The 13373-nt window shown below is 40.8% G+C and overlaps 2 protein-coding genes across 2 annotated transcripts in view; one reads left to right on the top strand and one right to left on the bottom strand.

The window, feature by feature from the left end:
• The first annotated feature begins 2874 nt into the window (after nucleotides 1–2874).
• On the top strand, nucleotides 2875–8836 carry LOC109963086 (myosin light chain kinase, smooth muscle-like). Its single transcript, XM_020605364.1, has 14 exons — nucleotides 2875–2976; nucleotides 3116–3250; nucleotides 3592–3722; nucleotides 3819–3975; nucleotides 4326–4637; nucleotides 4721–4817; nucleotides 4980–5183; nucleotides 5753–5970; nucleotides 6202–6325; nucleotides 6902–7054; nucleotides 7320–7449; nucleotides 7625–7706; nucleotides 7873–8013; nucleotides 8609–8836. Exons 1-14 carry the CDS (start codon nucleotides 2910–2912, stop codon nucleotides 8812–8814), a joined length of 2157 nt encoding a protein of 718 aa, XP_020461020.1. The 5' UTR covers nucleotides 2875–2909; the 3' UTR covers nucleotides 8815–8836.
• Nucleotides 8837–9402: 566 nt separating this feature from the next.
• The window catches only part of coasy (CoA synthase), a 5698-nt gene continuing 1727 nt past the window's right edge, over nucleotides 9403–13373 (bottom strand). Inside the window, 9 exon segments of the mRNA XM_020605365.1 lie at nucleotides 9403–10014; nucleotides 10106–10252; nucleotides 10707–10804; nucleotides 10989–11073; nucleotides 11181–11245; nucleotides 11885–12074; nucleotides 12381–12512; nucleotides 12734–12948; nucleotides 13076–13373. The exon segment at nucleotides 13076–13373 is cut by the window's right edge and continues 88 nt beyond it. Of these exon segments, the coding sequence (XP_020461021.1) occupies nucleotides 9919–10014; nucleotides 10106–10252; nucleotides 10707–10804; nucleotides 10989–11073; nucleotides 11181–11245; nucleotides 11885–12074; nucleotides 12381–12512; nucleotides 12734–12948; nucleotides 13076–13373 (1326 nt within the window). The 3' untranslated portion in view covers nucleotides 9403–9918.

The raw sequence follows: 13373 nt of genomic DNA, 5'->3' as shown, positions 1-13373 counted from the left end.
TAAGTTTTCATGTACATCGAAAATAAGTTTTGATGTTCCACCATCTTTGTAACTGAGTTTGAGTCACGTGAGATGAGGTGGTTATTCTACTTTGAAATCACACATAACATATTAAGTCTCACATTTCGCTGATAGAAAATCAAAAACAACTACAAAACAGAGATAAAAATCAAGCAGCATTGCAGAATAGACAAGCATAAGCTATATTCCTGTGTAGCCTACTAGCTTAGCGGAGTAACTGTGGGCGCAGCCTCTGTCTGCAGTCAGTCACACGGTTTTACATGAGTACTTTAAAATGACATATTCCATTTTCCTGCTACCTTTAGAGTTCCCAAACATGGAGTGTGGTGCCTAAATTGTTGACTAAAAGGCTTTTTTAAACAACCTATATACTGTAAGTGTTACACAATTTGGCAAAAAATCTTAAATTCCATCCCTTCTTCTCAACTGTCTTTTCATGTAGTTTCTGCACTCTGCCTTGCATCAGCCTCAAGCTTTTATTTATTGAGCCACATCTGTGTAAACTGTTTTCACTTAGAATAAAAAAAAAAGAAAGAAAATGTTTGCGCCTGTGTGTAAATCTCCATTTGTTAATCTCCAACAGTGATTTACCAAACTGTAAACATACTGTGGACATGTAGTCCCTTTCAGTACATATTACCTTGCAGATCCGCCCAACCAATTTACAACTGGAGGTTACTGTTTATGGTCACATGGGTACACTTCCTTATTTTTATTCAAAGAAACTCAACCCCAGAAATCCATGTTGGCACACTAGAGTAAATGCTCACAGAAAGCTGTCCTACTGGCTCATCTTGATTCCTTCAGTGACTGGTGGCGGGGCTCAACCTACAGTTTGCTAAATGTTTACAGGGACTAGGTGTCAAAAACCCAGCAGTTGCTCCTTGGGAAAATCTGTGATTATGTTTGAGAAGAGAAGTTCAATCTTTATGAACCATGCCACCAGGTAAATATACTTTTTATCTTTCTGTATTTTGTTTATCACTATCAACCTTATTCTTCCCTGTTTCGCTTCAGCTTGTTTTTTCTCTCCCACCCATTTCCTACTCTTGCTTGCCATCTTTTGTGTTTTTTTATCATGTTTTGTCTTTCCTCTGTCTTTGTTGTCAGTGCAGAGGGACAGTAGGGACTGGATATGTGTGTTTTTAATTGGCCTTCAGAGAAAACCCCCTGTTTCCTGTGCACCCTAGGGCTGAGGGTCGGTAGTAATTTCAGAGGCAGTCTTAAAGCAGAGGCTCCTCCTGTTAGCTTCTCAGAGGATGCATTAAAAGAAACAGCGTGAGTATGCAACATATCAGCTTCAAACCATACTAATAATCTCTGTCAAACAAACCGAAACCAAGAGAAGACCCAACTGAGGAGTGACTGTGGGAAACACAGCTGTTGTTTGGTTAACATTTCTACTCAAGGATGGACAAGGATGACAAGAAGTCAAACACCTTCGTGTCCACTTTTCGGTTGGCCCTCAAGCCTCAAGCCAAATCTTTTAATGTGGGAAAGAAAGAAAATGAGAATGTCTTGGATACCACTGACAGGATGGCAATGGGAAACAACAAACTGGGAGTCTCGTCTGCAACAGGTAAACACTTGAAAAGTTGACTTAGAGACCAGCTCAACTATTTTTATCATGACACTTTTAATTCTTAATGTTAATGAACTGGAATCCATGTTTACTGTTGCGACATAACTGGAAAGCATTCATAAAATTTGTTACAGTTACACCACAACTTGAGTCACAGCTCACTTCAGCCCCTGCAGGAGCTTCATGTTTTAATCTGAACTTGTTTAAACTTTCGTAGGAGGGCACTGCAATGGCCTATCGGGGAGACCAGGAATACTGGATTCTGTTATTTGTACTGTATGATGAGGTTAGCTTCCTTCAGGCTAAGTCACTGCTTGTCAAAATAAGACACAGGGTGCAGCTTTGAGAATAATAAAATTATTGGGAAATGTATTGTTACTGTAGTTACTGTGGTAGTGTAAAGGTCAGAGGTGGCCTTAGGCAAATGAGTGTATAGGGATGACATGCAACCGCTGGACCCCTTCCAAATGCATGCACACATACTGATGGCATTCCACCATCCTCTGGTGACCACCCATCCTGCAGAATATTCCAGCACCAAAATACACATGCACAAACTTGCATTTGGTGGGAATATCTTGCAAACACGTCAGATTTCCTAGCCACAGCTACCTGATAATCTAATGCTGATCTGCCTGGAGGCAAAACAGATGAATATCATACTTCCCCATCAGCCTGAAGTTCTCCTTTTTCATTTTTTTGACTGAATTAGCATTTGTGAGTCTCTGGTGGAAACACCCCTAAATATACATGTTTGGCATGCCATAATGACTGCTGCTGAAACATTAGCTAAAGATTTTAGGTTTGGATAAGTTGGCCCATGCTGATTGGTCAGTGATAGGGGAAACATTGGTGCATACTGTTAGCAAGCCAGTGAAGCATGGCTGAAAATAAAATTCATTGTCCTTGACTTCTCCTCTCTGTTAAGATGCCAGACAGACACAAGTGCGGGCCCTGGCATTGCCTCTCATCAAAGAACCACTCCAGGACTGTACAGTCTGTGAAGGAAGTGATGCTACTTTTCAATGCGTTATCACAGGAAGTCAGCCTCTGAGTGTGTCCTGGATGCACAATGGCAAGTAGCTGATTACCTTGAAAATGCCATAATACACAAGGAAATGATGCTAAAATATGTCAGGAAAAACTATTATGTGAGGGTTGAATAATTTTAATAATTATCACCTACAATGAAAATATGCCATTGTAATGTTGTCATTTAGGTGTGAGGCTACAGTCAAGTAATACTTCCTTCAAAAATGGTGTTGCCAGTCTGGTTCTGACCCAGTGTTCTTCTGAAACTGTGGGGATGTACACCTGTGTAGCTGAGAATGCTGCTGGAAAACAGTCAAACAGTGCTGTGTTGCGGGTCACAGGTAATTCTGGAGTGATGCGTGTTGTTAGAAATTCCTCATAAACATCAAACAGGCCCTGCCATACAATTAGTCTTTAAATGAATCATGTTGAATCGATCTGTGTATTTAAAAAAAAAACTTGTTCCCCTTGTCTGCAAAGGAACAGAGGAAATCCCCAGACAAATCAACAGTGAGCTGCACAGTGAGGTCACATCCAAGGTGTTGTCACATGAAAACACTCAGACGTCCTTAGCTTCCAAAGTGAAAAGCCAGCACAAAGAAGGAAATGACAAAGGTAGATGGTTAAGTTTTGTTGAGCTTAATTGAAACAAATCTTTGTATTGTTACATACCCATCCACTTCTCTTTGCTTTTCTTCCTGCAATGAATAAAATTCCACAATATAAAAACAAATTACTAGTAAATATATTGATAATGCAGGGCAGGGAAATGCAATTCAATGGCCAGCAAACACAACTGCTCATACACTATGTGATCAGTTACATATTTCTTAACTCCGGCTACACTGCATCATCTACTTTTTCAGTCTCAGTTTGATAAATCTGAGATATCAATCTTCAAACAAAGGCGAGGAGAGGACTAAATGCTAAACAAACAAATTGCCTCTTCTCCCTAGGACCTGTTGTCGACTTTCTAGACCCACCTGAGCAGGTGGAGGTTCAAGTGCGACAGCGGGCCCGGCTTCACTGTGAGTTCAAGAGCAGCTGTCTTCCCGTGGCCTGCTGCTGGATTTACAACAGGGACAAAGTAAGAATGTTACACTCCCTGTGGTTGTTGGTATTCATCCAAGTGTTTATAGTCTGTCTTTAAAACCCTTTGTCTTCCTCCCATCTTCCTCTTCAGGTGATAGTAGGAGGGCCGCGGATATCTGTGAGGAGCAGTGACACCCAGAGCAGCGTGGAGATCTCTCAGGCCTGTCCACAAGACACAGGCTCCTATACTGTCATAGTACGAAACCAAAAAGGCTCTGCACAGCACACAGTTTATCTCAGTGTCATAGGTGAGACTCACCTTTGGTTGACAGTTCTGTCTGTATTCAGTGTTTCCTAGTGACCTGAGATGATTAGTAGTTGTTGTTCCCTAATGCCATGGAGAAAAGAATGGTGATATTTTTTGCTGCACATGAAGTAAAATTATTTGACAAAAATCTTACTAACAGAAGAGGAAAAAAAAAAAAGGGAGGCTAGTAATATTCAAACCCATGCAGTATTTTGGATATTAACTATCCCAAAAAGCTAATGAATAATAAATAGTGCTAAAGGGGCTTTAAATGATAGCTATCTCTGTTTCAGATGCACCTGTTGTTTTGTGTTTTGTAATATGAATAACAAACGTTCAATTACTCATCAGATCGACCCAACCCACCAGCATCCCAACCTGTCATTTCCAAGCTGTCCACTCAGTCCCTGGTCCTGTCCTGGATGGGACCTGGCTTCGATGGAGGCTCGGCTGTGTTGGGTTACATTGTGGAGGTCAGACAAGAGGATCCGGGCAAGCCTGGGAGCTGGACTGAAGTTTCGAGCCTTTGTAAAAACACATCCTACCATGTATGCACAGGTCTGGAGCCTCTGGGACAATATCGCTTCCGTGTCAGAGCCTACAACTCAGCGGGGATCAGCAAACCGAGCCAGGAGTCCGAGTGTGTCAAGATGATGACTATAAGTGAGTGATATGCTGGATTTATAATGTGAGGATTTAAAAAGAGGCGAGGCCTGTCATGAGATCTTTCTATTTTGTGTGTTAAGAGGAAAAGAACGATGAGCCCAAGTCATACGTCACAATCACCACTGACACAAAACACAAGGTCACAGACCACTACAATGTGCATGAGAAACTGGGAGTGTAAGTGTGGATTCTTTGCATTTAAAACTAATTTTAAAGTTTGATTTACCAGATGGATATACAGTTTAGAACATGTAAATTGTCATTAAAGAGACTGAAAACACTTCCAACACTCATTCAAGCTGTAATGTGCTTTATTTGTTTTGGATTTACCATTTTCAGAGGAAGGTTTGGCAAGGTGTTCCGGTTGTCCCATAAAGAGACGGGGCATGTGTGTGCAGGGAAGTTCTACCAAGCTCGAACTGCCAAGGAAAAGTCTGCTGCCCGCAAAGAGATTGAACTGATGAACTTTCTTCATCACCCAAAACTGGTCCAGTGTCTGGCTGCCTACGACACCCGCTCAGAGATAGTCATGATCATGGAGCAGTAAGTGACTTTTGTCTAGAACCAGTTTTAAATTTGAGAGACCCAGAGGTCATCAATTGTGGAACTAGAACATGGTGAAGGGTTAATTTGTTGTTTGGCTGACAGGGGTATACAAGATGATATCACTGGCATAAAAATTGTCATTACAGTTAGAAAATAAATATTATTTATGTGCAGAGTAAATAGCAATGGATCAAATTTTGATCCCTGAGGGATACTTTTATCACTAGTTTGGGGACATGATTGGTAACAACAGCTTGAATGTTATCGGAGAAATATGATTTAAGTTGTGTCTTTGATGTATTTGACTATTTGGGATTCAAATACAAGCTATCAGTATATCTTGCACAAATGGCAAAATACTGTAGTGTGGAATAAATGACTAGGTTGGGATAGTCTGGATTACAGCTGTTTACAAATAAAATTTGTGTCAGTTAATGTGACAAAGTGATGCCAATAACCTGAAACATTTTCATCTGATAAAACTCCATAGTATTTTTAAAAATACTGCAGAATATAGGAGCTAATTTTTGATGGACGGACCTGAACAGCTTTATTTGTCTTTCTAGCATTGCAGGTGGGGAGCTCTTTCAACGCATTGTTGATGAAAACTTTGAGCACACAGAGCCCACCAGTGCCCGCTACATGCAGCAGATCCTGGAGGGCATGCAATACGTTCACAAGCAGAACATTGTGCACCTGGATCTCAAACCAGAGAACATTATTTGTGTGGACACCACTGGTACACAGATCAAGATAATTGACTTTGGCTTGGCTAGTAAACTGGGTAAGATTTATGGATTTGTAGGAACTCCTCGCATGGTAAAACTGAAGCAAAATTCATTCATTGAAAGGAAAGTGAAAGTCCAACTTGAAGAACAAAAGTGATGTTCCAGATAGTGCAGGTCTACTCTGGGTGGTCTGTTTAGAGATACGGTGCCATCTGTAAATAGGCTAATACAAACAAACAAATACAAAACATTTTGAAAGTCTGGGTGTGTTTCTTCCTGTTCTTCAGACGAGGGTAAACCACTACTGGTGATGCATGGTACGCCGGAGTTTGTGGCCCCTGAGGTGATCAACTATGAGGCTGTGGGTCTTGAGACCGACGTGTGGAGCATTGGAGTTATCTGCTTCATCCTGTAAGTTAAACCATTACATAGTGGTTACAACTAGAGCGGTAACATACTCTAAAGGGAAAAAATAGAGCATATAACACTTTGTAATTGTGATTTGTGCATAAATGTAAATCTTCCAAAGATTTTGTTGATCTGTTTTTTAATTTACCTTTTACTTTAACATGTCAACTATGGAAAAATCAAAGTAGTTAAAAGTGACAGGAGTACATCAACACCTTGGACTGCTCAGATGATATAAATGTAATGAGGTAAATATTAAAAACATTCCAAACCCAAACTCAGTGGCTCTACAGACGCAGATTTGGCCCCATCTGCTGGTGCCGTCTTGATATTGGTCCTAAGTAATATTAGCATTACAGTTTTTTTTAGTATGAATAGTTCCAACCAAATATGGTAGTAGCATGACATTTACCTGGAAAAATGTACTCAAAATAATAAAATGATCCAGTTACTGTTAGCTTCCCAATCAGTGTTAGTTTATAAAGACATGGAGGATTTGCTGTTTGTGAATAAACATGACACTCCTAGGCAAACTGCAAACCTGTCTGAGCTCATGTATATCATTGTTATGTGTCCTAGGCTCAGTGGAGAATCTCCGTTCCAGGGGAACAATGAAGCTGAGACTTTGGCTCTTGTGACAGCTGCATCCTACGAATTTGACGAGGAGAGTTTTGAGGACATCTCAGATCAAGCTAAAGACTTTATCAGCTCCCTTCTGAAGAAAGACCCGAGGTCGGTTTGTTTGTTGTTGTTATTTCCAGTGACACATCATCCATAACAAATTGTTGCTATGGTTACCAATTAAAAGGTTTTGAGCTCAGTACCAGGGAGAAGCAACTACAAAAGCAAAGAAAATAGATGAAATGCTTTGATTCTCTTCAGCTGATAATGAGATATGAATTCCTTGTGACATTTCCTACCATTGGCAGAAACTTTGCATGCTACTAAACCATCTGGCAGGCCTTTGTTTCTCACTCTTTGTCCAATTTCATGAAAGATGTAGGCTGTCATGCACCCAGGCCCTAGCCCACCCCTGGATGGCCTCTTTTACTCCACTGACCCGCAGATCCACCAAATCCCTCAATAAAGAGAAGATAAGACGCTATTTGGCAAAGTGCAAGTGGAAGGTAACACAACAAAAAAATGACTATAATGCTGTTAATCCAGCGTTTGACAGGTGTAGTACAGTTTTCTAATCCATGTGTACCTATGATTACCTTTTAAATTCATTGTTTTACACAGACCTGACCTGGTTGTTAGAGTGGTTTGACATCCAGTGGCATTTGTCTTTTAAATTTCTAGAAAACTGGCAAAGCAGTTTTGGCCCTACAGCGGATGGCGCACCTCTCCAACAGGCCAGAGTCTCCTGGCAGCTCCTCAGAGGGTAAGACAGATAAAAGAGATACACATACACAATTCTTGCAATGTACAAGAGCTGCATACAATATGGCAGACGACTCACAGTTCTAGATTGTCCCTTCAAGTTTAGCCCTTTGTGATTAGTATAGCCTCGTTTCCATTTTATTCATCATCATTTTCATCTCATTCAGAGCCAAGCTGGAGCCAAGAGGCAGAGCAGGCCATCCAGTCGCTGGATAAGCAGCTTCAGAGTGAACCTCGCTTCCAGCAGGTCCTGAAGGACATCACGCTTCCAAAAGGAGCGACCGCTCAGCTCAGATGCCTTGTCAATGGTAGAGTGACACTTTATTCTATAATGCCCCACCACATTCTACAAAGCCATGGACAAAAGAAGAAAAATTGCTGTCTGAAATGCTTGGATTGTACCAGAATGAGATCTAAACTGGCTTAACTTAAAGATGGTCTAAGATGAATATTTTTATAGTAACTAACTACTTGTGCAAACTGTTTCAGCATCTTTCAGCTCATTCTTTTGATTTTTATAGCTTTCAACTGTACTGTACCTCTAATCTGTACCTTCAGACAGAGCCAGGCTCGCTGTTTCCCGTCTTTGGCCTAAAATGGCTGCCGGGTGTAGCTGCATATTTAAGGGATACACTTTTATACTCATCTCTCTCTCTGCAAAAAAGCAAATAAGAGTATTTCCTAAAAAGTATAAATTTTCTTTAAACTTAGATCTTTTAGAAAAATAAACAGACAGTGACAAGCTTGAGCTGTTGTAATCTTTGGCTCTGTCATTATAAAAGATCTCTATAAGCCTGGGTAATATTGAATACCGTTGTATCAAGATCAGAGATCTTTAAAACAACAACTGAGACATTTGGTATATTTCTTCATTTCTGTAGTAATATTTTGTATTTATTCTAGGTTACCCACGGCCAGGGGTGAAATGGTTCCAGAATGAGAAGCTGTTGTCACAGTCGAACAGAGTGACCATGGAGCAAGATGAAGACGGGCTCTGCTCTCTGGTTCTGGCTGATTTAGAGCCTTCTTACTCAGGGGTTTATGTGTGCAGGGCCAGGAACAAGCTGGGGGAAGCAATGTGCTCTGCCAAACTGAAAGTGGAGATGTGAAGGAACATGACTGGCACCAGGAGGCACATTAACAATTTAGGATTTATTTCATTTGTAAGGGGACTTTGCACATGAAGACTTATTTGATACTGCCACGCAAAAGGATGCTTACAAAAAATTCAATGCAAAAGGAAGGGGTGTGCTGTGTTCTTCTGCCCTTTGGGGCTAAGGTTTGGACACACATACCCAGAACTCTTTGTTTCACGTCACCAGGGCACTTACCAAGTCTGTGCTGTTAAATGTTGGGTTAAGATGTACAACTACCAGTGCACAGGGTTCTGTTTTCCTGAAATAAGAGGATACCATGCTACTGTGGCTCAGCTAGGCACTGTTCACACAAGTCACATTAAACCTTTTGCACTTTTTAAATAGTGTTCAGATTAATAATTTACCCTCATTCAACTTGACAACTACACTGATAATATTACAAAATGTCCTAATTAATTACACATATTTCTACAATGCAATTCTCCTTGTTTGGTAACTGAAAAGGCCTCATTAGGTAATAGTACAGAATTTGTTAAAATATTCCCCAAATTATGAAACTACAAAGATAACGACATTTAATTTTATGAGAATAACAGCATTTCATACAATATCTCACCTTTTCCGCATTAGATGCTTTTTTTACGCTACATTCATATTGATTATACTTACAAAAAGCAGAACTTGTAAAGTGTCATCGGCCAACAAGATGCTTTAGTCTTGAATTTACGATTGCTAGCATCATTATTTAAACAGTATCGATTTTAATTCATGCCATTAATGAAAACAAATGTTCAGTTGAAGACAGACCTACACTCCTTAGGATAAGATAACACTTTATTATTCCCAAAAAGGAATTCCACCTTGCACACCGCACAAACATCTAGTGTTTGAGATCATTTTTCCTCATCCACTCATTTTTCAACTAAATATATTAAAAATAAAAACAGCATTTAAAAACCAGTGGAAAGTAAATCAGGCACTGAGTCTTGGTCAAAGATATGTGAGAGCATGTTGGGGTCACTGAAAGCGACTCTCACTTCTTTCTAAGGTCGTGTCCCCTCGTTTGGGTCAGTCGTTGTCCCTGGGCCTGACACATACATGTTCTGTATACATCAGTCACAGCTGAGATGACGGGGTGACACACACACTTGCCCACGATCCCTCTGGCCTCTGTTTGATTCTCTTCTGAAGGAGATTCCAAGCTTTTAGTAACTTTAAAATAAAGGACAATGGAAATATTAGCACAAAAACTATACCATGTAATGCAGATGTATGGACGCTGTACTGATGATGTGTGTCTGACCTGTTTCTGCGTAACCTCTGGCTCCCACAGTGTGCTGAGCACTACGTTGGCGTGTTCTACTTTTTTGTCGTTGGACCACTGGTTCTGCAGCCGGCGCAGGGCATCTTCTGTGCTCACACCGTCCCGCTCTGTTATCCTTAACACTGCCTGAGAGCGGAGGGCAAACAAGGAGAGACAGGTGGATAAGGTTAACCGGGTGTTCCTGATGGCTTTAAAACCACTGCGTGAAGAATTTCCACCATTGGCCCCCCCTGTGGTAGTGTCCAAAAGCAAACTAGGGCAGACAGCAATGCATCGGTAATACAGCTAAAAAAAACTAAATGTAGTGAAAAAATGTACTTAAAGTACTTTAAAATGTAGGGTTCTTTTATCCATTAGCTTTCTTCACCACATCCTTGACACACCTGTGCATCAAGAAACTGTTGTACCACTGAGTGAACATTAGTGCTCTGAATCAAGCATAAAGTAAATAACGTTTTCCTTTCTGTGATGGGATGTGAGGCAGTCATCAAGTTTACACCGACACATTTTCCTCACAGTCTATCAGGCTGATGAAACACCACATTTGCCTTGTTGAGTTCTGCAGGTATAAACACATTACCTCCTCCTCTGGGATGATGGTGACCCAGACCTCATGGACCATGTCTGTCCAACCTGCCTCCAGAAGAACTGCTGCATCCATCACACAAACCTGTTTACCTGCAATGAACACACTACATGAACACTGGGGAAATCTCTTCTAATACAACGTGAGAGTCTGATTGATTTATTATCTGTGTATCAGTATGTTGGCCTACCTAAAGGACACTGGTTAAAACAGGAAAACAAAATAAGAAAGTTTAGACATTATTTAGAGGTTACTACATGCAGGTCCATATAGTACCTTCTTCTCTGGCTTGGCTGATTCTGTTCCTCACCAGACATGCAATCTCTGGCCATACAATGTCTGTTAGAGCTTTTAACCGCTCCTGTATGAAAAACAGCATCCTTGCTAAGCTATCCATAAACAGTGGTGCAATCTGACACGTTACTTGCAATCTTATAATGTACACCTTATTCATACTAGTCATATTACCTGGTTCCCAAAAACCTTCTTTCCTAATGCGAGTCTGTTGATGGTCTTGTCTTCGTTCAGAATATCTAAGAGAGGCAAAAACAAACGTCTGAAATTCATGTGGATTTATACTGTGTAACGTTCACAGGACAACATTAATTGATCCAGATTCAATCTGGATCATCTTTTAGGGTATGATAGGCAGTTATACTATGCATCTTAACTGAACATTTCAGGATCTATTATTATGGACCAAGTTATGGCAGAAAATAAGTGTTAAATGAGGTTTTCAACATTAACTTTAACTAGACATCCGATCTGGAATCCAGATCAGAGCTGGATGAAATTTGGTCTTGTGATAGACATAGCGACGCTGCATATATGTGTTCAATTTCAAATGAATTTGAAGATTTCATCTAGTTTTGGGTTAAGGGCATTGTGAGAAATCATCATCAAAATTTCAAATAATTTTTAAATGGATGTAGAATATTGTAGATCATAATGTAGATGTAAATACTGAAGAGGAAAATAAATTGTAGGACTTTAAATTAGAAATGTTACATTTTGACCTCATACTACACTTATTCGGTCACTGGGCCAATCAAAAACCTTAAAGCCAGAGGTCAAACCATCAGACTTCATCAAAATCAAGTCAGGGGTTGTTTTAACTATAGCCCAACCCTTCTAATATAATTGCACATCCAGGAGGCAGGGTGTTCCCCTACCTGACCCAAATTCTTCAAGCACTCTGTGATAGGCTGCTGTGCCCGGCTGGTACACCTCGTGGCCCAGCTTGTCACAGTCAATGCGGACTGCACCCAAAGCCTCCAACTGCCTGGCGATGGAGCTCTTTCCACTGCCGCTGCCTCCCGTTAGACCAATCACATATGGAAGCGGAGGGAGATTGGACATGTCCTATCACAGAAGAAACAGGAAACACAGAGGTGCAGGATGTTTAAAAAAATGCTGGAAATCTTTAGATTTTCATTTGAAAGAAAAGAAAAAGATACCACAGCACTAAATGTGAGTCTGTCAACAGGCTGAAGTGATAATAGATGACCTATAAACCTGGCAAGTGAGACAAACAAGTGGGGCCTGCTCAAAGATACTCACTGCAGAAGATTTCATTTAAAGAAATCACTTGCGAATTTCCTCACTGTGTTATGTATTAGAATCTTTTATCCTGTATCAAAATGTAATCTTCTTTTAGACAGGACCTACTTTAAGTGGGGCAAGGAGGGTGCCCAGCAGACGAGAGCGTAAACTGGAAGAGCTGATCTTTTCCTCCTCTGTCTCCGTGTGGTGGGAATCCTTAAGCAACTGGATCTCATGAAGAACAAGAGCTGGAAGGCCCTAATTGAGGAAGAGAACACAAATAGACGCGAAGTGCACCCAGGCTAGGGTTACCTGTATCTGGAACAACATGTTTCTCTGCTGTTTCAGCATTAAAGCATGAACTGCTTTCTGTGCTTTCTTCACACTCTATTTTTATTTTAACAAGTCATTTTTAAAGCAATTCAATACCTGCAATCCATAAAAGTAAAGCTTCATATAATTTTAATTTCCTAACTTACATTCTCAATGCGTTTCTTGTTAACAGCCTCGCCTCCTTTTCTAGTCTCCTCGCTAACCACAATGCATTCCAGCAGGGGGTCAACCACAGACACTCCAAAGGGGTCGTCGAGAGGTACAATATCCACCTGAAGTGAGGGTTTGGTGTCTTGCAAGAACTCCTGTAATTTCTGAACTCGCAGAGAGAAGGGCTCAATCAGCTCCTTTAGCACTTTTTCTAAAGCCGGGAATAAAAAAAGATGTCAGTCCCCAGCGTTTTCATCATTGATTAAACAGATCATCAAAATATAGTACAGGACATTATACACATTCCTAAAATGGAATACTGGAAATGAACAACTCACTTTTCAGCATTACTTTATCACACACGCCAATAACGAGCCTTCTACTGGCTAACAGGCAGGAGATGTCAAGCAGTGTCTTGTGGGCTCCGTGCATGCGGTCAAATGTCCCACCAACTACCACATCACTGTAAGTCTCCAAGGGTTCTGGCTTTTCTTCATGCTCCTTTAGCCCTTCCTCACCATCCTGCAGCCTCATTAGCTGTGGGTGGAGCAGCACTGACTGCAGTCTGGGGCTACAGATGTAGCAGTCGCCTGTGTACTTCTGCAGACACTGAGTAACCTGATGGGACTGACCTGG

This window comes from Monopterus albus, unplaced genomic scaffold (assembly GCF_001952655.1).
Source record: "Monopterus albus unplaced genomic scaffold, M_albus_1.0 scaffold69.1, whole genome shotgun sequence".
NCBI lineage: Eukaryota > Metazoa > Chordata > Actinopteri > Synbranchiformes > Synbranchidae > Monopterus > Monopterus albus.
Note: the sequence above shows the minus strand (reverse complement) of the source record. Positions and strands in the feature narration are given on the sequence as shown.

What these genes read in the sequence shown, in the direction of transcription:
- LOC109963086 (XM_020605364.1), top strand. Translation starts at nt 2,910, where the DNA reads ATGTACACCTGTGTAGCTGAGAATGCTGCTGGAAAACAGTCAAACAGT. An exon ending in TGCTGTGTTGCGGGTCACAG is followed by an intron (nt 2,977 to 3,115) that starts GTAATTCTGGAG and finishes TTGTCTGCAAAG; the next exon opens with GAACAGAGGAAATCCCCAGA. An exon ending in GGATTTACAACAGGGACAAA is followed by an intron (nt 3,723 to 3,818) that starts GTAAGAATGTTA and finishes CTTCCTCTTCAG; the next exon opens with GTGATAGTAGGAGGGCCGCG.